Source organism: Poromitra crassiceps, assembly GCF_964638095.1.
Source record: "Poromitra crassiceps genome assembly, chromosome: 3".
Classification (NCBI taxonomy): domain Eukaryota; kingdom Metazoa; phylum Chordata; class Actinopteri; order Beryciformes; family Melamphaidae; genus Poromitra; species Poromitra crassiceps.
In genome coordinates this window covers 57,052,381-57,078,399 of record NC_139625.1, presented here as the reverse complement: position 1 = coordinate 57,078,399, position 26,019 = coordinate 57,052,381, and the positions used below count along the sequence as shown (strand labels likewise).

The following is a 26,019-nucleotide window of genomic DNA, read 5'->3' as shown; positions in this document are numbered from 1 at the left end:
AAATTGTTTTTTGCTCAAGAAATGCATGTATACCGGTAGATATTTTTGAATGTATAAATGGAATTACCAAATATTATTATTACTGCCACAGTCAAAGTAACAGTGCTGAATATGATATCTGCCATCTCTTATGATGTTAAGAGGAACCTTTTGATTTTCAGGTGGAACTCAATGTTTTTTAAATTATACCATTGGTTTTGAATTGACTCATCACATAAAGGACAGAAGAAATTATCTACAATGGACAATAAAAATAATCAAATTTTAAATTGTATTCCCTCCTATATTTTCTTCCCATTCTTTCTCTCCAGAATCCGTTCCTTTGTGCCTGCTGCAGGTGAGACAAAGCCGATACTGGCACTGTGCTGCCATCTATTGGTTTCTCACAGTATTACACCACTGATTTGTTTGGCCTGATTCCATGCACTGAAGCCCATGTGTGACGCAAGGATAGTGTGTGTGTGTGTGTGTGTGTGTGTGTGTGTGTGTGTGTGTGTGTGTGTGTGTGTGTGTGTGTGTGCGTGTGTGTGTGTGTGTGTGTGCGTGTGTGCGTGTGTGTGTGTGCTTGCATGTGCGCGTGCACGCGCGAGAGAGAGATATTGGGGATAATGGGTGCAATTGGGGGGAAAAGCCACCCCCCCCCCGTTGCTAAAACGCTGACTTTAGGGTCAGTGTTTAAGTTTAGGTTTAGGTTAAAGGAGAATTACGTTTTTTTACACCCCGGACCTTATTTCCAGCTTAAAATATGTTTTACTCACCCAGAGAACTTTGGATTCATTCTGATCGCCATAGAAGATATTCAGGTCCGAGTAGAGTCCTATAGAACTGGCCAAAACGGGTGAAAACAGGGCATACGTAGTACACACTGTAATTAACGTATTTTCTGCAACGTAGCGGTTCATATCCTCATAATATCTCGTTCATAAATGAACGTGAATCTGTCTAGTCTCCTCTGGGCTGCCTCGGGCAGCTCTGCACGGCCGAGAACAGAGGAGGAATGCCTCTGTTGGATTCACAGACCCCGGATGAGGAAACCGAGGCAGCCGGGAGGAGACTAGACGGATTCATGTTCATTTATGGGCGAGATATTATGAGGGTATGAATCGCGATGTTGCAGAAAATACCTTATTTACAGTGTGTACTACGTATGCCCCGTTTTGGCCAGATCGGACTCTACTCTGACCTGAATATCTTCTATGGCAATCAGAATGAAACCAAAGTTCTCTGGGTGAGTAAAACATCATATTTTAAGCTGGAAATAAGGTCCGGGGTGTAAAAAACCAGAATTCTCCTTTAAGGTTAGGGTTGGCAAGTAGTGGTTACGGTAAGCCTTCAGGGAATGCATGTAAGTCAATGTAATGACCCCAAAAGTGACATAAGTAAACTCTCTGTATGTGTATGTGTCTGTGTGTGTGTGTGTGTGTGTGTGTGTGTGTGTGTGTGTGTGTGTGTGTGTAAATGGCCTGCATTTATATAGCGCTTTTATCCAAAGCACTTTACAATGAGGAGGTACATTCACCCATTCACACACCAATGGCGGCAAGCTACCACACAGTGTACTGGTACACCATCGGGAGCAATTTGGGGTTCAGTATCTTGCCCAAGGACACTTCAACATGTGGACTGGCGGGGATCGAACCACCGACCTCTTTTATCCAAAGCAATTAGTGGACAACCCACTCTACCTCCTGAGCTACAGCCGCCCCAGCCGTGTGCGTGTGTGTCTAACCTGGGGACACGTGCCAGGTAGTGGAGGACATTTTGAAGCTCCTCCTCCTCCAGCTCACTGAAAGCAGGGAATTCTGGGAAGATGATGATGGGGCTGCCGTTCATCCCATGGCCTCCTGAGAACAGAACAGTGACAATATACTGTAAGTTGCAATATGGTGTCAATGATTTATATCTGTAGTCATAACTTTAACCCATTGATACCTGATGCAGCATTTGTGTGTATATCCCTCATTTGTGTGCGTATCTCTTTAAGACCGCGGAACCGCGTTAACGCGGTTCGCGGTCTTAAAGGGATACACACACAAATGCTGCATCAGGTATCAATGGGTTAATAACTTAATCAACTACTTTCTGATGCTGTGACACCTGAAATTCAATGGGATTATTAAAGCTTCATCTAATACAGTGGTTCCAAAACTGGGGTACCCCTAGGGCTACATGGAGTTAATACAGGGGGTAAAGGAGAAAATGGAAAAATTCACGAATACATCCTGAAAACTAGAACGACCGCACCGTGGATATATGCCACCGCCAACAAGTGAGCAGTCAACATCCATGTCTGTCCAGACTTTGACGTTTGAGCTAAATGTGAAGAAATTCCGTGAAGGTGTTACTGAGATATGGCATTACCAAGCTTGAAAATGGCATTCGTGAGGTCACAGTGACCTTAACCTTTGACCACCAAAATGTAATCAGTTCATCCCTGAGTCAAAGTGGACGTTTGAGGCAAATATGGCGAAATTCCATCAACGCGTTCCTAAGATAACGTGTTAACGAGCTAGAAAATGGCATTAGTGAGGTCACAGTGACCTTGAACTTTGACATTTGACCACCAAAATGTAATCAGTTCATCCCTGAGTCAAAGTGGATGTTTGAGCCATATTGGAAGACATTCCGTCAAGGCGTTCCTGAGATATCGCGTTAATGAGCTTGGAAATGGCGCTCGTGAGGTCACAGTGACGTTGAACTTCGACCTTTGATGACCACAATCTAATCAGTTCATCCTTGAGTCCATCTCGACGTTTGAGGCAAATTTGACAAAATCCCGTCAAGGCGTTCCTCAGATATCGTGTTAACAAACATCGGATGGACTGTCGCCAAGAGACTCATTCTAAAGGAGTGGAAGTCCCACTCTCCACCATCTTTTCAGTTGTGGCTGACGGACATGGTTTCGGTTGTGCGCATGGAGAGAATCAGGTACATGAGGGCGAACTCACTTGGGAAGTTCTCAACTATTTGGGACCCGTTCCTGGCCTACTTTGATGAGGTTAGAAATGAGTGATTCGTCCAGCTATTCTAATGGACTCCTTAATTTATTATTATTATTATTTTTTACAAGCACCTTACATGTCTGTGTTGTAATGTCGGTATGTGTTGTTTGTTTTTTGTGTGTGTATCTGAGTTTGTTTAGCTTTTGTTCTGAAAATTGAAAAATAAAATATTGAAAAAAAACAAAAAACATCGGATGTACGGACATACGGACGGACGGACAACCCAAAACCATAATGGCTATCGGCAGTGGAGGCATAATAAATTAAACATTAAAATAAATCTGCTCCCCGAGTGGAAACCGATGGGTCTGCCAGATATCTAGCCGGCTAAATATCTGGTCGTATCAGGAGAACAGAGCGTAGTGAGGCAGACATCGCCAATTCCAGCTTTACTCCTATCAGTGTTGGGGTTGTTACTAGAAAAATATTATAAATTACATACTGCTCTTTACTTTACTTATTACTCCTGAGAAAAGTAGGCTACTTAGTTACTGATTACATTTGTGTCATGTCATGTTATCCCTAAACATACTGTATATATGGCCTGCATTTTTATATAGCGCTTATATATACTAAATACATATAATAAAACAATATTGTGCTAGGCTTACTTGCATTTATTGGGCCAATAGTCAACCTCAGCCACATTATAAGGAGTCTTTCTTCCAAGACTTTTAATAAAGACAGAGCCTGCCCTAGATCATCATGTTCAGATTTCAGAGTTGTATTTCCCAGTTCCCACTCTGTGGGCTCGTTTACATGACTTGAAGGCAGGAGTTGACAAAGTGAATCTTTCAGAGATATTAAGTTGATAATGGGGTTAAAGAAGGCAACACAAGTAAGGACAGATCTGTTAGTAACTGTAATGTGATTTCTGATAGAACAGTAATGCTTTACTTTACTTATAGCATGAAAGTAATGTGATTACAGCAATGCATTACTTTGTAACACTACACCTAATGCAGTGTGGCAGGTCATTGTCATTACCTCCACCAATGGGGTTTCAACGAGGTAATGTTTACGCCGACATTTTTCTGTTTGTTTGTCAGCAGGATATCTATCAGGATAAGAAACGGTAGTAAAGTAATGTAGGCCATGGGCCAACTTCGAAGTGATTAACTTTCCCCGCCCATTGGCCAAAAGTGGGCATGTCAAAGAATGTGGCAAATCACTAAAAGGCACCTACAGTAACTTCCAAATTGATACTTAATGCAGGGTTTCCCATACTTTTCCCGACCAAGTACCACTATGTACCAAACCAAATTTCCCAGGGACCACTTCCACTGCGTATACCAACCCCCACCCCCCACACACACGCACACGCCAAAAAAAAAATATATATATATATATATTTTACCATGCAATGGCATAATAATTAATAATATTAACAACATAAGGCTGCTGGTTGAAAACGGACACACACAACATGTGCCAACGTTAAGCTGTGAAAAAGACCTCTTTGGAAGAAAAAAAATCCGCTCGCCAAAATTTTCCCTAACTTTGGAGTGTTATTTAGCCACCTTCCTGACAAACTAGCATGACATGGTACCAATCGATGCCTTAGGACAGGTCTTATAGTTTCATATACCAGAAACTTCACTCTGGCTTTAAAACTGAGCCCACTACAGCCTCTGAAAGTAACCCCCCCCACCCCCAATATCACGATATAAAAAATAAAAAATAAAAAAAGGCTACTCCTCAGGGTTAATGTGTATGTAAAAACTGTTATCTGTTTCAAAATAAAAAAATAAATTGCAATTATCTGGCAGACCACCATGCGGAGCCCATATAGGAGCCCATATATATAAATTTGGCAATGTGGACTCTGTCTGTTTCAAGAATTTTGTCCGGCCACAGCCATGCCGTTTTACGTGCGATCGGGCTAGTGATGTCATACATAGGCATTGTGACATCTATGTGACATGACTGATGATGTCATCATGACTCACACGCACACACACACGAGGGAGAGACTAAGGGAGAGAGAGGAGAGGGAGAAGTGGAGAGAGACTGAGGGAGAGAGATTGAGGGAGAGGGGGGAGAGACGGAGGGAGAGAGAGAGGGAGACATTGCGCGCGCACCAATAGGGCAGGCGAGGCCACGCAGCATATATATATATATATACACACACACACACACACACACACACATGCATACATACATTATATAATTCCTAATCTTATTATTTCTTAATATTCAATTTGCTAATTTAACGTTTCTATACATTTTCCAAAACAATGACCACATCATTGAGGAAAATACAAAAAGAAGAAGATAAAAACACAACTTGTGATAAGCCAAGTATAACATCTAAAGATCCCTACACAAAGACACACGCACGCACACACACACACACACACACGCACGCACGCACACACACACACACACACACACACACACACACACGCACGCGCACACACACACACACACACACACACACGGCCGTTTCTTCCGTTGGTGGGTCAAGTTGCAAAGTAGATCATCCTGGGAATGAATTATTCAAATGCCGTTGCCGGGTAGGCATTGTCGTCATGGTAACCCAACACGGGGCCCTGAGTGTGTGTGTGTGTCTGTGCTTCTTTATGTTGCTTTGTGTGTGTTTCTATATGCGTGTGTGTGTGTGTGTGTGTGTGTGTGTGTGTGTGTGTGTGTGTGTGTGTGTGTGTGTGTGTGTGTGTGTGTGTGTGTGTGTGTGTGTATGCGCGCGTTTGTGTGTGGTATCTGGGTCGACATGCCAACAGTAACTGATCAGAGGAAACTCTGCAGAGGGGTCAAGTGCCAACTTATGGCACGGACAGACTACTCGACGGTCGCCAGTCATCGCACTGTTCTTTTCAGATTACACAACTTGCTGTCTTGTAATCATGAGTCTTTGGCTGGTGGTTTTCACACTATATGACTGAGCTGTGACAGAGGATCACACATTACAAGATATTTCACCAGGAGAATCCACGACAAGTCCACAAACGCAGTCTCACACGGCTTTATTCTTGTTTAACACACGCTCAGACAACATATGGGCCATTCTACAGAATAGCTTCACTAAGTCTGAGTTATTATTAAGTCTATTATTAAGAGTTATTAAGTTTACTGCTATCTCAAATATTATGTTGGGATTCAATAGATAATAGAATGATCTTAGTAAACGTCTAAGATGTGGATGCTTTTTAAATTTGTCTTTGTTTTGTTTTTAGTTGTGGGACAGTAGTTTGCACCAATCTACTGTGTTTTCTCAGAAAAATGAAAATAAAATATTGGAGAAAAAAAATAGCTCTCCCGACACAACCAGATATTTAGCCTGCTAGATATTCATCATTGATCAACCCGATTAGTTGAGATATAATAGGCATAATTATTTATTTGAACTGTCTGACTATAATTCTGATTCCCGCAGTACCACCAAATCCAGGATACATACAGTACAATATGAGGACAGGCAGAGAAAGACATTAAGCCAAAACCAATCTGGGAACCCAGAGTCTATCAGTCTGACGGCTAATAAGACTGTGGGACAGATGGCCGATATTTTGGGGATTCCGGTATTGAGCGGATATGGCCGCCACAAGACCTCCGCTTCCGTCATTGTTTACAGTCTGATGACATCTCATATGCAGCTATATATTCTTATTCTTATTCTTATTCTTATTATTATTAGCCGAAATGCATAGACTCGATCAGCTCCAACTCTGTTCTCACGTCAATCGGACTGTAAACAATAGTGCACGGAAGAGGTACTCTTGGTGTGGACATACCGGAAACCCTAAGATATTGGCCATCTGTCCCACAGTCTTATTAGCCATCAGATTGATAGACTGAGCCAAAACCAACCTGGGAGGAAGGCAAACTGTTTCTCGAGTTCAGAGCCAATTTCTGCTGCGCACAGACACGCGTTCTCCCTCTGCATGATGTCATCTGGAGAGAGAGAGAGAGAGAGAGAGAGAGTCTATTAGTTATGTCTCTACACACACGCACACACATATTTAAGCACTATTCTATCACCTCATACAGTAGGTTGCTTCTGATGACTGCTTGGCAATAAAGAGATTTAAGGTGAGAATGTGTCCTCTGGCGGCCATGTTGGAGGTCCTCAACTCTTGGCAAGAACGGTTAAGAACATTGGATTACATTTACAAACCAACAAGCCCTGCCATCTCAACAGAATTAAGGATTTGGATTTGTTTCAGCATCTTTAATTTCATGAATGGTAGGCCTATGTACATATACTGTATCTATTTGTTAGTTTAGAATCTAAACTAAGCTTGCGAGCTACTTTTAAAATGACCAGCTCAACATGACCTACCAAGCCAGAATCTCATTAAAGCCAGTTGAACTGAGAATGTACTACTAATACTATATATGTACATATTATGTATTTGTAATATGTAATACTGTTAATGTGTTCTGAAAACCAAATAAACAAATTGGTTAAAACAAATGCATTTGAACGGAATGGTAATGTTGTCATGTGGAACAAAATATAAATATTCAAATAATATTCCTTAGAAAATATTGCATAAGATCTTTCATACTTAATTAGGGATAAAGTAAGTAAAGTGAGTAAAATTAGCTTGTTATCAGTTTAGACAGCAGAATTGTGTCATGATATCCCAAAATCACCATATCATCATGATATGATTCTACTGAAAGACGATAACGATAATATTGAATTATCTTCTCAACTTAAGACGTAATGTCTGTTAGAGACTAAAACATGGCAGGCCTAGAGAGAGCCAAGGACTAAACAAATGTAGGGCTGCTACAGGATCAAAAGTCCAGCACTAAAGCAGCGAAGAAAGTGAGTAGGGCTAAAGGCAACACAGTCATCTAAATTCAGAATCTAATTTACCTGAGGAGCATTCACTTCAACTTAGAATAGACACACCTACACCCACACCACAACAGTGTTCTTCATTCAGACATTACTAAAGATAACATTATTGAATTGTGACAACGCAGTTTTCTCCACCGGCTGCAGGATCACCTGCCGCAGACAACATGGGGAGGAGACTGGGGAGCAGGGAAGACAGGATCAGACAGAGGAGTGGGAAAAGAAGGAGAGGGAGGGAGAGGAGAAGAGTTAAGATAAGTGATCCTTTATTATCCCCATGGGGAAATTCATCCTCTGCATTTGACCCATCCTCTACTAGGAACCTTCCTAGAACTAGGAGCAGTGGGCAGCCACAGTGCAGCGCCCGGGGACCAACTCCAGTTCTTTTTGCCAGTGCCTTGGTCACGGGCACTGACAGGAGTATTAACCCTAACAATGTTCGTGTGGGTTTCCTCCGGGTGCTCCCACCATCAAAGACATGTATGTTAGCCTAACATACATTTCAAGTGTTAGCCTAACATACATGTCTTTGATGGTGGGAGGAAACCGGAGCACCCGGAGGAAACCCACACGAACATGGGGAGAACATGCAAACTCCACACAGAAAGGACCTGGGATGAAGGGAAGGAAAGGGGGAGAATGGGGAGAAGAGGAGAAGGGAGAGTAGGGCAGACAGATACACCAGACAGATTTCCTCTTCTCTCTGGTCAAGCTGGATTACAGTACCGGTAATCTCATTTAGGCGTCTGAGATGAGGAGACACAGAGGGAAAGAGAGAAAGTCCCTCGCTTACATATCCACCACCCCCCCCCCCCCCACACACACACACACACACACACACACACACACACACACACGCCTGTTTTGACTCGTATGCAAAAGACAAGAAGAGGATAATACATCTGCCTTTGTGTTTGACAACTTGTATTATGTCTAGGGATGTAACGATATATTTTACCATACAGTACAAAAATATCACGTATATATACGGTATTTCACTATATTAACCCCCCCTTTAATTACACATACTATGGCCCATCAACAACAACAACAAAGTATTTTGTTTTGAAGAAACATATTGAGTTATTGAACTGAAGCTAAAACTAATATGAGAACGTTTGACACAAGGGTCCTCCTCCATTATGAATGTATTTAGTGGCGTGCTGCGCCGAGTATTACGGGATTACAGGGAACGCTTATGGTCCGATACTGTGGTATCCGTGGTTGCTTGATATTGCGGTCTACAGTACTTTAAAACTGTATATTATTGCATCCCCAACTAGAAAGTGCACTCAGTAGCGTGCAGATCTCTGCTAGCCTCCGCTACGCCTAACCATAACCTAACCCCAACTGTGAAGGCCACTGCTACAGGAAACACGATCTGATGGGGGAGCAGACTTGGACACAACACCTGTTAACACCGACAGGTGTCGGGGCCAAGGTACTTATCTCCGATAGGAAGTGTATCCCCTGCATTAAGAGGGGTGATACATTTTTTGGCAGACTGAACTTTTGTTAAAGAGGAAACTTCTCCATATATTCACCATCGTTATTAAAGGCCGGGTTTACCGTGGGGAACATGAATATATATTAATTCTTAAAAAATCTTAAATTTCGAATCCGTTGAAATTTTTGAAATTGCTTGTTCACAGCCAGAGAAAAAAAAAAAAAAAAAAAAAAAAAAAAAAAAATGGGCCAGGTGACGCGTTTCGACGCGAAACGCGTCACCTGGCCCAATTTTTTTTTTTTTTTTTTTTTTTTTTTTTTCATTTATTTTTTTCTCTGGCTGTGAACAAGCAATTTCAAAAATTTCAACGGATTCGAAATTTAAGATTTGTTAAGAATTAATATATATTCATGTTCCCCACGGTAAACCCGGCCTTTAAGCATATGATCTGAATTTTACAAAATAAAACACTGCAATGCATCAGTTGTGCATTATAGAGGGCCTTACATATTTTGGTAGATTGCATGTCCAGTCCAAAAAAAAAAAAAAAAAAATGACGATATCCACACACACACACACACACACACACACACACACACACACACACACACAAAGTGGTTAATCAAGTTGGTTTTGCCGATCACATTGCAATCCATCCTCAATGTGTCGTGGGGCGTTTACACCTGTACTTTCAAGTGGTCAAGCACTATCCGATTGCAATCTGATCACAGAAAACGTATGTTAGTGCCAGGTGTAAATGGCCTCTGTGTCCAGCAAGTTGGAGCCTTAAATCCAGTCAATAGAGCAGGTCTAGAGGGATGAATTGGCCCGTTTTAAGCTGCAAACAGTTTGTTTGGTTTGCACTCAGACGGTAATGAATGCCTCTCACTGCCAGTCTCACCATATCACCTGGAAAACTCATCACACTCACACCAGTTGCAGTGCCAGTCTTGCACACACGCGCGCGCACACACACACACACACACACACACACACACACACACACACACACACACACACGCACACACACACACACACACGGTGGCTAATCAATTCCTCCTCAAAGCCATCCATTACTATTTTTACTACTTCTAATCCTAGTATCCTGCACGACCGCAGTCAAGACGTCTTTACGGAATGTTTTGTTGGCATTTTCACCCATACATGCATCTTGCACACCAAGGTAAGACACGTCTGCAAATTGTGTCAAACTTTACAGCAGTGGTCATTTAAAACCTTCAATAATGTCGGCCAGCTGGTCACTACTACTCACTACCATCACGGACAGCGAGCTACGGCAACACCACTTGGACAAAGTTGATATTCTAATATCATTGTAATGACGGTATAAAACGGTCAATAAAATATGTTTTTCAAAAATTGGGAATCACCGCAACCACGAGAGAAGACAAAGACAGACAGACAAACGCACGCACACGACCAAACACATGATCTCCTCCTTGCTTTGCCTGCCGTGGATAATTATGTCAGTGTTATTTTACTGCGTGTGGAGTGGAGGGACATCAGCGCGTGTGTGTGTGTGGGCGTGTGTGTGTGTGTGTGTGCAAGACTGGCACTGCAACTGGTGTGAGTGTGATGAGTTTTCCAGGTGATATGGTGAGACTGGCAGTGAGAGGCATTCATTACCATTTGAGTGCAAACCAAACAAACTGTTTGCATCTTAAAACGGGCCAATTCATCCCTCTGGACCTGCTTTTTTTTTTCTTTTAAGTTTTCAGAACATGAAAACAGAACATAAACATAAACATAAAAACAGGCTCATACACAGGAAAAAGGAAAAACAGATACTACATTGTCAAAATAACGACTCGGCTACCAGCAGCATAGTGTGCTCATGTCCTTATGAGAGATGTTTTGCATAGGATCATGCAAGGGGTCCATGAGAGGTCAGCTGGGCGAGTCACTCGTCACCCCTAGTGTCCTCTAGAGAGAGAGTGGCGTCAGCGGAGGACCAAAATGCGAGACTCATTAGCCAATGAACAGCCAGGAATGGGTCTCGCGCTACTTTTGCATGCTAAAATAAAGCTGATAATGTACAATTTGATTCAAGGGATGAAAAACCCTTTCAGAGTACAACACAAACTGTCTATTTTGCTGCAACTCGACAGTGCTGCTTAATCCAGGACCTTAGTTCCTGGAACTCCTGAGAGTAAAAAACTGGTCCATTAGAGTGAATGGAGATGTCGGGACTCTTCTATCTACACAGGTCTGGTCACCCCTGACTACGTCAAAGTAGGCCAGAAATGGGTCCCAAATAGTGGAAAACTTCCCAAGTGAGTTGGTCCTCAGGAACCTGAGTCTCTCCATGCACACAACTGAGACCATGTCCATCAGCCACAACTGAAAGGAAAGAGGAGAGGGAGACTTCCACTCCTTCAGAATAAGTCTCTTGGCGACAGTCATCCCCAGTGTCAGGGACTGTTGCACAGCTGTTGGGAGGAGCAGTGAGGATTCCGAGCAGCCGAAGATGGCGAGTTCTGCCTCCGGTTGAAGGGTTATTTGATAGGCCTTAGAGTACCAGTCAAATACTTTGGCCCAGAACCCGGATAGCAAAGGGCGAAACCAAAAAGCATGGGACAGTGTGCCCTCTGACACCTGACACCCATCACATAATGGTGAGACAGAAGGGTAGATCCTGTGCTGGACCTGCTCTATTGACTGGATTTAAGGCTACAACTTGCTGGACACAGAGGTCATTTACACCTGGCACTAACATGCGTTTTCTGTGATCAGATTGGAATCGGATAGAGCTTGACCACTTGAAAGTAAAGGTGTAAACACCCCCATGACACATTGAGGACAGATTGCGATGTGATCGGCCACACCACCTCCGGAGGTGGTCAGGGGCGCATTGTGACCACATTGAACACAAGTGTAAAATGCAATGCGTCCTCTCAATCCACATACGACAACAGCCACCGCTGTTTATCTGCTGCTCTATGCTATGGAGCTTGCCTGATGCCATCGCAATCGGATCTCAATGTGGACACACAGTACAGGACCAGAGATCAGCACAGACAGAGTTACTACTGTAAGGCCGTGATAAACAGCATGTGAAAGCAATAGTTGACCTTAGAAGTCTGTGATATCTGCAGATCAGACAGACAGCAGAGAGACGCCTTGATGGGGACATAATTTCCTGCAGCCACCCAATCAGCTGAGGAATCCTACAGATTAAGAGCTGAGACTCTCACTAATGTGTCGCCATACCTTTGGCTAGACAATGAGTCATAACACACAGGCATCACATCTCATGTACAGCGCACACCTACAGTAGCACTGGGCAGCATTTGTGTCAGTGGGTCAGGGGGATGCGAGAGGAGGGTAGAAGGTCATGGGACAGTACACCTCTCCATTGAAGCCCAGACTGCTGAATTTGAACAAGTTCAGCAGCATTCTTTGAGAAGACTTGCTGAGATTAGACTTGACATTAATGCAGGTTTAGATTAGACTTGACATTAATGCAGGTTTACTAGACTACAGCAAAGTCAAGCAGTCTGTAATTTACCCAAAGACAGATACTCTGCTATAATTAACCTCTATTACAGTACAGGGAAACCAGAGAGAAGGAGAGAGTATAGAGAGACACTCAGGCTTGTAAGCAGAGGATCGCTCGTTCAAATCCCTGGTCCAGCTGGCAAAGTATGGGTGGGGAAGGTTGTTGCATTCAAGTGCTAGTGGGAAAGTCCAACATCTGGACCTTCCAAAGTGGCTGCTAATCACTACTGCATGTATGTCAAATTGGGAAGACAATAAACAAACATGGGTGTCCTGCAGCTTGACAAGCTATTTCAACAAACTTTATTTAAATAAATGTTAGTTATGATGATTATTTTTCTGCCATTTGTTGAGAAGGTTAAAGGTTATCATTGTGTCATGAGTTGACAAAATAATCTTTGTTTTTAGAAATGTCGGAAAGAGCACTGCCTACATTACTCTGGCATTACACAAAGATACATTACAGCATACGGGATCTGTCTGTGTGTGTGTGTGTGTGTGTGTGTGTGTGTGTGTGTGTGTGTTTTCATGTCTGTGTCTGTGTGTGTGTGTGTGTGTGTGTGTGTGTGTGTGTGTGTGTGTCTGTGTCTGTGTGTGTGTGTGTGTGTGTGTGTTTGTGTGTGTGTGTTTGTGTGTGTGTGTTTGTTTGTTTGTGCGTTTCAGTGCAATGTAGGATCTTTGGCCCAGCTGTCAGTTGAGTGTGTCAGGCAGTAAGCCCTAGCTAAGACCCAAACTCTGGAACACACCCAGACATGTGCTCTGTGTGTGTGTGTGTGTGTGTGTGTGTGTGTGTGTGTGTGTGTGTGTGTGTGCGCGTGCGTGTGTGCGTGCGTGTGTGCGTGTGTGTGTGTCCTCCAGGCTAAAACCCAATAAGCATGACCTATTGAAGTTGGAACCTGGTCCTGACAAACTGCAGTGGGCCTGTCCGCATATGAAAATAAAATACAATACCAGCCAGAATTATGACAGCCCATGCAAATTTGGATGATAATTCACTATTTTCCCAAAACTAAAGTGATATTTTTAAAGAAAAAACAAAATGATAGATCATCATTCTGTGATGTTCAGTGTATTCCAGGAGTTATTACTGGGAGGTCATGTTTCTGCCCGTTTGTCCATCTGTTTGTCTGTAGGATCTCTCAAAAAGTTATGAACAAATTTACACACAACTTTGTAGAAAAGTAGGTTATGAGCCAACTTAGAACTGATTACCTTTCCATGCCCACTGTCCAAAAGGGGGTGTGGCAATGGGCGTGTCCAATCACAAAGAGGCACCTAACTTCCAAACAGACTCACGTAAAACCACAAAACTTCGTGGAGAGGTAGGTCATGGGCCAAGGATGAACTGATTAACTTCCCATGCCCACTGGTCAAAAAGGGGCATGGCAATGGGCGTGGCCAATCACGAAAAGCCAAAGGCACCTACTGTAGTGTCCAGAGAGAGAGACACTACTCAGATCAGATCAACTTTATTGTCCCCGAGGGGAAATTTGTCTTGGGCTACAAAGTGTATTACAGCATGTCGATCGGCAGTAACATATACCAACAAAGAAAACAACAACAACAACAACATGACAGCAAGACAACAGTAGCATTTGAACAAGACATTACACAGAACCCGGGTTGAACAGGCGGTGCCTGTTTAGGCAAGAAAAAATTGCACCCCCCATATTACACTGACCCTTATTGCACTATAAGTGAAAATAAGATGATAAAATAATAAGATGATAAAATAAATAAAAGCATATAACCATAAAAAAACATAAAATCATAAAATCATAGAAGCATAAAACCATGGCGAGATGAAAACAAGGAGAAAACCACAAGAAGGACTAAAAGAAAAGAAACAAGCGCACTTACCTACTGCCACCTCCCATCAGTGCAGGTGTTACACCCGTGAGGAAGGGGCTCGCTGTCTATTCAGCAGTGCGATAGAAGTAGGAAGGAAGGATAGACTATATCTATTGCTTTTGCAGCGGCTGGCTCTGAACCGTCTGCCCGAGGGTAGTATCTCGTACTCCGAGTAGAGGATGTGGCTTGGATCAGTCAGAACTCTATTTGCCAGGTTAATGACTTTGTTTTCGAAGATGGACTGAAGTGTCGGGTAGTCCTTTCTACCGATCACCTTCATGGCAGTTTTTACCATCCTCATGACTCTCGATTTGAGCTGTACAGTGAGAGTCCCAAACCATGCGGCCATGCCATATCTAATTAAGCTTTCTAGTACGGCGTTATAGAAAGTGGACATGATGCTGGAGCTCGCGCCGAACAGTCTGAGTCTGCGCAGAAAGTGGAGACGTTGAGCCAGCTTCGCGCACAAGTAGTCGACATGCACGTTCCATTTGAGCATGTTGTCTATCTGGATCCCCAGATACTTATATGAGCAGACCTGCTCAATTTCATTGTCACCAATTACCACTGGGTTGTGAGCTCTCACCGCCCTGGGATCAAAGATCATTTCTTTAGTTTTCTTTGTGTTTAAAATAAGGTGGTTGCTCGAGCACCATGTTTCGAATTTAGATATCTCCCTATGGTACACCAGAGGGCATTCATCGCCATGATGATGGCGGTGTCATCAGACTAACGCGTGACTCATTAGCCAATGAACAGCCAGAAAGGGGTCTCGCGCTACTTTTGAGTGCTAAAATAAAGCTGATAATGTACAATTAAAAAAAAAAAAAAAAAAAAAATCTAAGTACAACACAAACTGTCCATTTTGCTGCAACTCGACAGTGCTGCTTAATCCAGGACCTTACTTCCTGGAACTCTTGAGAGTAAAAAACTGGTCCATTGGAGTGAATGGAGATGTCGCGACTCTTCTATATACATGGCTCTGGCCTACTGTAATTTCCAAACGGATTCACATAACACCATGGAACTTTGTTGAAAGGTTGGCAGAGGTATGCACTCTAGCGAGTGCCCTCTAGGTGTTGTAATTTACTTTTTCGTGAACCAACTTTCCCCTCCACCTGCCTTGTTTACGTCACGTCCTATCCAAATTAACGCTATTGCGCATACACTCCGAATTGAGGCAATAGTTAAAAAAGCATATCTGCGCCCTAAGAGCTAGAAGACAGGGTTTAAAATGTATTAATTACATATGTTGAAAGTAGAGATTTTACAGGGGAAAAAAACAATTTGCCTCTTCATCCCTTATAGGGGAATTGGAATGAATGAGCACTGCACAAACCCATGCATGTTCTATAGAGAGTGCATGTTCTATAGAGAGTGCATGGTGCATGTTCTATAGAGAGTGCATGTTCTATAGAGAGTGCATGGTGCATGTTCTATAGAGAGTGCATGTTCTATAAAGAGTGCATGTTCTATAAAGAGTGCATGTTCTATAGAGAGTGCATGTTCTATAGAGAGTGCATGGTGCATGTTCTATAGAGAGTGCATGTTCTATAGAGAGTGCATGGTGCATGTTCTATAGAGAGTGCATGTTCTATAAAGAGTGCATGTTCTATAAAGAGTGCATGTTCTATAGAGAGTGCATGGTGCATGTTCGTGCATGTTCTATAGAGAGTGCATGTTCTATAGAGAGTGCATGTTCTATAGAGAGTGCATGGTGCATGTTCGTGCATGTTCTATAAAGAGTGCATGTTCTATAGAGAGTGCATGTTCTATAAAGAGTGCATGTTCTATAGAGTGCATGTTCTATAGAGAGTGCATGTTCTATAGAGAGTGCATGTTCTATAGAGAGTGCATGTTCTATAAAGAGTGCATGTTCTATAGAGAGTGCATGGTGCATGTTCGTGCATGTTCTATAGAGAGTGCATGTTCTATAGAGAGTGCATGGTGCATGTTCGTGCATGTTCTATAGAGAGTGCATGGTGCATGTTCGTGCATGTTCTATAGAGAGTGCATGTTCTATAGAGAGTGCATGTTCTATAGAGAGTGCATGTTCTATAGAGAGTGCATGTTCTATAGAGAGTGCATGTTCTATAGAGAGTGCATGTTCTATAAAGAGTGCATGTTCTATAAAGAGTGCATGTTCTATAGAGAGTGCATGTTCTATAAAGAGTGCATGTTCTATAGAGAGTGCATGGTGCATGTTCGTGCATGTTCTATAGAGAGTGCATGTTCTATAGAGAGTGCATGTTCTATAAAGAGTGCATGTTCTATAGAGTGCATGTTCTATAGAGAGTGCATGTTCTATAGAGAGTGCATGTTCTATAGAGAGTGCATGTTCTATAAAGAGTGCATGTTCTATAGAGAGTGCATGGTGCATGTTCGTGCATGTTCTATAGAGAGTGCATGTTCTATAGAGAGTGCATGTTCTATAGAGAGTGCATGGTGCATGTTCGTGCATGTTCTATAGAGAGTGCATGGTGCATGTTCGTGCATGTTCTATAGAGAGTGCATGTTCTATAGAGAGTGCATGTTCTATAGAGAGTGCATGTTCTATAGAGAGTGCATGTTCTATAGAGAGTGCATGTTCTATAGAGAGTGCATGTTCTATAGAGTGCATGGTGCATGTTCGTGCATGTTCTATAGAGAGTGCATGTTCTATAGAGAGTGCATGTTCTATAGAGAGTGCATGTTCTATAGAGAGTGCATGGTGCATGTTCGTGCATGTTCTATAGAGAGTGCATGTTCTATAGAGAGTGCATGTTCGATAGAGAGTGCATGTTCTATAGAGAGTGCATGTTCTATAGAGAGTGCATGTTCTATAGAGAGTGCATGTTCTATAGAGTGCATGGTGCATGTTCGTGCATGTTCTATAGAGAGTGCATGTTCTATAGAGAGTGCATGTTCTATAGAGAGTGCATGTTCTATAGAGAGTGCATGGTGCATGTTCGTGCATGTTCTATAGAGAGTGCATGTTCGATAGAGAGTGCATGTTCGATAGAGAGTGCATGTTCTATAGAGAGTGCATGGTGCATGTTCGTGCATGTTCGATAGAGAGTGCATGTTCTATAGAGCAGCGTTTCTCAACTGGTGGGTCGCCGTTTTGATTGGGTCGCGGACATTGGCCCAATTTTTTTTTTTTTTTTTTTCATATTTCATTTGAGTTAAATTCAGACTATTGAAACTGGATTAGCCTGACCAGTTTTACTTGTTTAACAAGCTGAAGCATATGCTCTGCCTGTAATTCAAGAGAAGTCTGCCTTTTCATTTCATATTTAATTTGAGTTCAATTCAGATGATTGAAACTGGATTAGCATGGCCCCAGTTTAATTAAAAGTTATGACCAGTTTAACTAAAAAGCATATAGCCTGCCTGTGATTCAAGAAAAGTCTGCCTTTTTATTTCATATTAGTTAAATTCAGACTATTGAAACTGGATTAGCATGACCAGGTTAACTTGTTTTATTATTATTATTATTATTAACTTGTTTAAAAACATATAGGCATGTAATTCAAGATAAGTCTGCCTTTTATTTCATATTTCATACAGTTCAAATAAGACTTTCTGAGCATGACCAGTTTGACTTGTTTAAATTTAAAAACATATAGGCCTGTAATTCAAGTCTGCCTTATTTCAATTGGTTTTTAGCCCTAGTTGCACTTCTGTTGCACTTTTTTGTTCATTTGAGGTTTATAACAGTGCATGAAGGCATTGTGTATTAAATTAATGCGCTTTTTTTTGTGCAATAAATTTGAGTGGTTTAAAAAAAAATCTGAAATTTGGGTCGCGACTTCATGACAAGGAAAATAGTGGGTCCTGAGGCTACACCAGTTGAGAACCACTGCTATAGCGAGTGCATGTTCTATAGAGAGTGCATGTTCTGAGTGCATGTTCTATAGAGAGTGCATGTTCTATAGAGAGTGTATGTTCTATAGAGAGTGCATGTTCTATAGAGAGTGCATGTTCTATAGAGAGTGCATGTTCTATAGAGAGTGCATGTTCTATAGAGAGTGCATGTTCTATAGAGAGTGCATGTTCTATAGAGAGTGCATGTTCTATAGAGAGTGCATGTTCTATAGAGAGTGCATGTTCTATAGAGAGTGCATGTTCTATAGAGAGTGCATGGTGCATGTTCGTGCATGTTCTATAGAGAGTGCATGTTCTATAGAGAGTGCATGTTCTATAGAGAGTGCATGTTCTATAGAGAGTGCATGTTCTATAGAGAGTGCATGTTCTATAGAGAGTGCATGTTCTATAGAGAGTGCATGTTCTATAGAGAGTGCATGTTCTATAGAGAGTGCATGTTCTATAGAGAGTGCATGGTGCATGTTCGTGCATGTTCTATAGAGAGTGCATGTTCGATAGAGAGTGCATGTTCGATAGAGAGTGCATGTTCTATAGAGAGTGCATGGTGCATGTTCGTGCATGTTCGATAGAGAGTGCATGTTCTATAGAGAGTGCATGTTCTATAGAGAGTGCATGTTCTATAGAGAGTGCATGTTCTATAGAGAGTGCATGTTCTATAGAGAGTGCATGGTGCATGTTCGTGCATGTTCTATAGAGAGTGCATGTTCTATAGAGAGTGCATGTTCTATAGAGAGTGCATGTTCTATAGAGAGTGCATGTTCTATAGAGAGTGCATGTTCTATAGAGAGTGCATGTTCTATAGAGAGTGCATGTTCTATAGAGAGTGCATGTTCTATAGAGAGTGCATGTTCTATAGAGAGTGCATGGTGCATGTTCGTGCATGTTCTATAGAGAGTGCATGTTCGATAGAGAGTGCATGTTCGATAGAGAGTGCATGTTCTATAGAGAGTGCATGGTGCATGTTCGTGCATGTTCGATAGAGAGTGCATGTTCTATAGAGCAGCGTTTCTCAACTGGTGGGTCGCCGTTTTGATTGGGTCGCGGACATTGGCCCAATTTTTTTTTTTTTTTTTTTCATATTTCATTTGAGTTAAATTCAGACTATTGAAACTGGATTAGCCTGACCAGTTTTACTTGTTTAACAAGCTGAAGCATATGCTCTGCCTGTAATTCAAGAGAAGTCTGCCTTTTCATTTCATATTTAATTTGAGTTCAATTCAGATGATTGAAACTGGATTAGCATGGCCCCAGTTTAATTAAAAGTTATGACCAGTTTAACTAAAAAGCATATAGCCTGCCTGTGATTCAAGAAAAGTCTGCCTTTTTATTTCATATTAGTTAAATTCAGACTATTGAAACTGGATTAGCATGACCAGGTTAACTTGTTTTATTATTATTATTATTATTAACTTGTTTAAAAACATATAGGCATGTAATTCAAGATAAGTCTGCCTTTTATTTCATATTTCATACAGTTCAAATAAGACTTTCTGAGCATGACCAGTTTGACTTGTTTAAATTTAAAAACATATAGGCCTGTAATTCAAGTCTGCCTTATTTCAATTGGTTTTTAGCCCTAGTTGCACTTCTGTTGCACTTTTTTGTTCATTTGAGGTTTATAACAGTGCATGAAGGCATTGTGTATTAAATTAATGCGCTTTTTTTTGTGCAATAAATTTGAGTGGTTTAAAAAAAAATCTGAAATTTGGGTCGCGACTTCATGACAAGGAAAATAGTGGGTCCTGAGGCTACACCAGTTGAGAACCACTGCTATAGCGAGTGCATGTTCTATAGAGAGTGCATGTTCTGAGTGCATGTTCTATAGAGAGTGCATGTTCTATAGAGAGTGTATGTTCTATAGAGAGTGCATGTTCTGAGTGCATGTTCTATAGAGAGTGCATGGTGCATGTTCTATAGAGAGTGCATGTTCTGAGTGCATGTTCTATAGAGAGTGCATGTTCTATAGAGAGTGCATGTTCTGAGTGCATGTTCTATAGAGAGTGCATGTTCTATAGAGAGTGCATGTTCTATAGAGAGTGTATGTTCTATAGAGAGTGCATGTTCTATAGAGAGTGCATGTTCTATAGAGAGTGCATGTTCTATAGAGAGTGCATGTTCTATAGAGAGTGCATGTTCTATAGAGAGTGCATGTTCTGAGTGCATGTTCTATAGAGAGTGCATGTTCTATAGAGTGCATGTTCTGAGTGCATGTTCTATAGAGAGTGCATGTTCTATAGAGTGCATGTTCTGAGTGCATGTTCTATAGAGAGTGCATGTTCTATAGAGAGTGCATGTTCTATAGAGAGTGTATGTTCTATAGAGAGTGCATGTTCTATAGAGAGTGTATGTTCTATAGAGAGTGCATGTTCTATAGAGAGTGTATGTTCTATAGAGAGTGCATGTTCTGAGTGCATGTTCTATAGAGAGTGTATGTTCAATAGAGAGTGTATGTTCAATAGAGAGTGCATCATGGTGCAGACAGACACTATCAGACATTCAGGCGTCAGGCTGCTTTTCACCAAAGCTGAAGCTCTAAAACTCACGGCTTTGTCCTCAAGCGGATGAATGAAATTAACCTACAGTGGCTCAGCCCTTACCAACAAAACAACACACACACACACACACACACACACACACACACACACACACACACACACACACACACAGAGAGAGAGAGAGAGAGAGAGAGAGAGAGCAAGTGGGCCAATGCAGGGGAACACAAATAGTGATTATGGGGGGCCTAGAAAGAATGTACACCCCCCTCGCCCCGAGCATCCCTCCCCCAAGCCCTGATGCCCCCCACCACCACCCCCATTCATTCATCCCTCGTTCACAGGCTTAGCTGGTGGAAAGAGGGTTCGACATTATATCCTATAGCCCAACACTTTTGCTTAAATGTTCCATTCTATTCTGTGGATTGCGTTTCAGTTCAACTCCAACCAGGACTGAGTTAAATTCACATTCAGTTCAAACCATTTACAGGGTTCCCACGGGTCCTTGAAATCCTTGAAAGTTTGTGAATTTGAAAAATAAAAATAATGTTTTTGAAAATAAAAAATGGGTCAGTGAAAGTGCTTGAATTTAAGGTTTTTCATCCATAGAGAATTACAAGGGGGCCGCCGCCATCAAATTTCGCTCCGCCTCCAGCTCTCGAAGTAAAAACAGAATATTTTCTAGTTTCTAGTTAGTCGGTGGATTCCTGCCATTTGCAATTGCAACTAACAGACACAGTTGAGAAATGTTTACACAGTCAAGCATTTTTCTTTTAAATGTCTGTGAGCTGCTGCTAGTTCTCATTATAAAAATTCTCAGTGTTGTAACAAATTCACCTTGATCCGTGCCTAAAACTATGCTGTGTTGGGCTCTTGAATTTGGGGAATCGGGCCTTGAAAGTCCTTGAATTTGATGTTGATGAAGGTGTGGGAACCCTGCATTTAACTTGGAAGCATAAACTGAAATGGATTCAGTCAGGGGCGTTGGGGGCAGAGAGGACTAGAGGGCGTTGGGGGGGCAGAGAGGACTAGAGGGCGTTGGGGGGGCAGAGAGGACTAGAGGGCGTTGGGGGGGCAGAGAGGACTAGAGGGCGTTGGGGGCAGAGAGGACTAGAGGGGGTTGGGGGGCAGAGAGGACTAGAGGGGGTTGGGGGGCAGAGAGGACTAGAGGGGGTTGGGGGGCAGAGAGGACTAGAGGGGGTTGGGGGGCAGAGAGGACTAGAGGGGGTTGGCGGGCAAAGACGACTAGAGGGGGTTGGGGGGGCAGAGAGAACTAGAGGGGGTTGATGGGGCAGAGAGGACTAGAGGGGGGTGGGGGGCAGAGAGGACTAGGGGGGGCAGAGAGGACTAGAGGGGGTTGGGGGGGCAGAGAGGACTAGAGGGGGTTGATGGGGCAGAGAGGACTAGAGGGGGTTGGGGGGCAGAGAGGACTAGAGGGGGTTGGGGGGCAAAGAGGACTAGAGGGGATTGGGGGGCAGAGAGGACTAGAGGGGACTAGAGGGGGTTGGAGGGGCAGAGAGGACTAGAGGGGGTTGGAGGGGCAGAGAGGACTAGAGGGCGTTGGGGGTGCAGAGAGGACTAGAGGGGGTTGGGGGGGCAGAGAGGACTAGAGGGGGTTGGGGGGCAGAGAGGACTAGAGGGGGTTGGGGGGCAGAGAGGACTAGAGGGGGTTGGGGGGCAGAGAGGACTAGAGGGGGTTGGCGGGCAAAGACGACTAGAGGGGGTTGGGGGGGCAGAGAGAACTAGAGGGGGTTGATGGGGCAGAGAGGACTAGAGAGGGGTGGGGGGCAGAGAGGACTAGAGGGGGTTGGGGGGGCAGAGAGGACTAGAGGGGGTTGATGGGGCAGAGAGGACTAGAGGGGGTTAAAGTAAAGGTAAAGTAAAGTCCCACTGATTGTCACACAATGTGTGAAATTTGTTCTCCGCAATTGACCCATCCCCTGGGGGAGCGGTGAGCGGCAGCGTGCGCCGCGCTCGGGAATCATTTGGTGATCTAACCCCCCAATTCCAACCCTTTGATGCTGAGTGCCAAGCAGGGAGGCAATGGGTCCCATTTTTATAGTCTTTGGTATGACTCGGCCGGGGATCGAACTCACAACCTCCCAGTCTCAGGGCGGACACTCAGACCACAAGGCCACTGAGCTGGTTGGGGGGCAGAGAGGACTAGAGGGGGTTGGGGGGCAAAGAGGACTAGAGGGGATTGGGGGGCAGAGAGGACTAGAGGGGATTGGGGGGCAAAGAGGACTAGAGGGGATTGGGGGGCAGAGAGCACTAGAGGGGATTGGGGGGCAGAGAGGTCTAGAGGGGGTTGGGGGGTAGAGAGGACTAGAGGGGGTTGATGGGGCAGAGAGGACTAGAGGGGGTTGATGGGGCAGAGAGGACTAGAGGGGGTTGATGGGGCAGAGAGGACTAGAGGGGGTTGGGGGGCAGAGAGGACTAGAGGGGGTTGATGGGGCAGAGAGGACTAGAGGGGGTTGGGGGCAGAGAGGACTAGAGGGGGTTGATGGGGCAGATAGGACTAGAGGGGGTTGGGGGACAGAGAGGACTAGAAGGGGTTGGGGGGGCAGAGAGGACTAGAAGTGCTCTTCTCTCAATAGGATGTAGGACAGGGTCCCTTTACACATGCCTACATATTTAATGTGTTGGCCTGGCTCTAGTTGACACTGTGTGTGTGTGTGTGTGTGTGTGTGTGTGTGCATGTGTGCGTGTGTGCGTGTGTGTGTGTGTGTGTGTGTGTGTGTGTGTGTGTGTGTGTGTGCAGAAAACCAAGCTTGACAACTCAGCTGTAACTTTGTTATACAGTATGAAACACAGTTGCATGACTGTCACATACTGTAGTTGCTAGTTTTTCTAAACATAAAAACAAATCTTTTCTCATCTTATTTATTAATTTAATTAGCAATATTACAAGCACCTCGGTCGTATCACGTATCACTGTCGTAATATTGTGATTATACGGTTAACAACAAAATAAAAGATATAAACAAAATGTATTCATATTGTGGGGCAATTCATTCTTAAAATAAATACACTTTTTGCTAGTGTTCTCTCTGTTTCCCTGGAAATTGGGTTTGGGTCTGACTAATAACTGCAAAACAATCAGTCACGTCACGGCGGCCCCCCGCTGCTGAATTACACTATAGGAACATTATAGGAATACTGTAGGAATATTATAGGAATACTGTAGATCCCCATTGCCAAATACAATTGTATTGACTGGATCTCCTACTAGACAACACAGGACTAGGCAGGGCACGCTTTCAAAGCAAAATTTAAAAAAAATTGTAAAAAAAAAAAAAAGTCGCACCCATGCTCACCACGCGTGCTTCACCCACACTGCTACAACTCCATCCTAGGGGACACACTGACTCCTGTGTAATGAAACCTAGTTTACTACTCCACCAAATAGCCCGACCCTTAGCAAAGTGACCAGAACCAGTCCCTGTTGAGTCAGCCAGCTAACTTGAGCTTGTGATTTCCCAAAACTGAATAAATACCACACATTTAAACACAAAACGGCTTTGGTAGCTCAATCTTGTTGCAACTAAAATATCTGCTGGGAAAAAAGTAATTTTTCCATGTACAGATGGAGCCACAAACTTCACACATTACGCATTTGTAAGCTAGCAGCGCTGCACCGACTCACCGCACAGCTCAGCAGATGATGGAGGATGCCAGAGCGTAGAGTAGGCTAACATCAAGGCTGAACAGAGTTATAAATCCATGCAAACATTAGCCCAAGAGGTTCACCGGGGCGTGCTGACTTCATTCCTACAATTGTCAACCCGATTCATTTTGTGGACATGGCGGAGTCATATTTTAGTTGCGAGGCATTTTTCATTTGAGCACGGCTATGAGTCATATTATGTGCAGTTATGCTGATTTGAGCACGCTGTAAATAGTTGACCAATCGGATTGCGTGGTCGGAACTACCTGTTGTATAATTGTTCAATAATTAATTCTTCTTGGCAGTAATGTATCCCAGAGTTTCCGCTACCATTCAATAGGTGAGTCACCCTGCCTTAAGGAGCTGCTAAGCCACCTGCAAGAACTTCCATTATCCTGGCTTTTAATTAATGGAGAGTAGTGTCTGATGGTCTAGACAGGGTTCCCAAACTTTTCAGCCCCCAACCCCCAAAATAAGGGTGCCAGAGGCTCACGACCGCCACTATCCCCGGAGGTGGCTGAAGCATACAAACATTGGTGCGCACCTGAGAATTTCGGAAACAAAAAAATTATGGTTAAGGGGCCCTTTACACGAGGACAGTTTCTGAAAGAAACGACACAATAGCGTTTCCTTCACACCTTTTCCTTCTTTCCTTCACCTTCTCCCTGTTTACATGAGCGCTGTTGAATTTTTAAAACGCCGTAATGTACATGCCAGGTCGCTAGGTGGCAGTGTGATCACCTTATTCTTTGCCCATACAAGGACGCTTCTGCATGATGTAATTTCGTAATCGTCTTTCCGGTTTTAAACACGGAAGTAGAGTACGCTTTCCGCAGTCATTTAGACTTGCCAAAAAGCTTTTTTCAAGCTAAAAAAACCCTCAAACTGTTTTAAAGTTTTAATATTTGTCGGGTGAGAATGTAACATATATGTGACCAGTTTATCAGAATAACGCCTATTGGAAATCTTTAACGAGCAGCGAGGACCGGGAGCACTGACTTTGATTTGTCAAACCCTACTGTAGGCTACTGGCAGTGAGAAAACACTGTCGACGTGCTTTTGTAACTAACGTTAAATGCCGACCGGGTACAGCCATCGGCTCCTCGCAGCAGTAACGTTCTGAACATGTAACTGAAGTTGGCCGCAGTGTAGCTTAATTCTGAATGTTGCCAAACTTCATTCATACTGACGTTTTATTTGGTTGCCAACTCGCGCACGGCTATGGCGTAATCGCGTGTGTCGCGTGTGCAGGCAGTCAGAGTTTCTGAAATGTGCCGTTCCAAAGCGATTACATGGAGCCCTCAGCGGGAAGCGTGTCAAACAATTTCACTCTGGAGGGTGGTTCC

At 43.2% G+C, this 26,019-nt stretch overlaps 1 protein-coding gene across 1 annotated transcript in view; it reads right to left on the bottom strand.

The window, feature by feature from the left end:
- Positions 1-26,019, bottom strand: part of LOC310772738 (guanine nucleotide exchange factor DBS-like) — a 153,793-nt gene that overhangs the window by 56,420 nt on the left and 71,354 nt on the right. Inside the window, exons 2-3 of the mRNA XM_083632647.1 lie at positions 6,831-6,914; positions 1,730-1,844 (exon numbers count right to left, since the gene is read on the bottom strand). Of these exons, the coding sequence (XP_083488773.1) occupies positions 1,730-1,844; positions 6,831-6,914 (199 nt within the window). The remainder of the gene's footprint in view (positions 1-1,729; positions 1,845-6,830; positions 6,915-26,019) is intronic.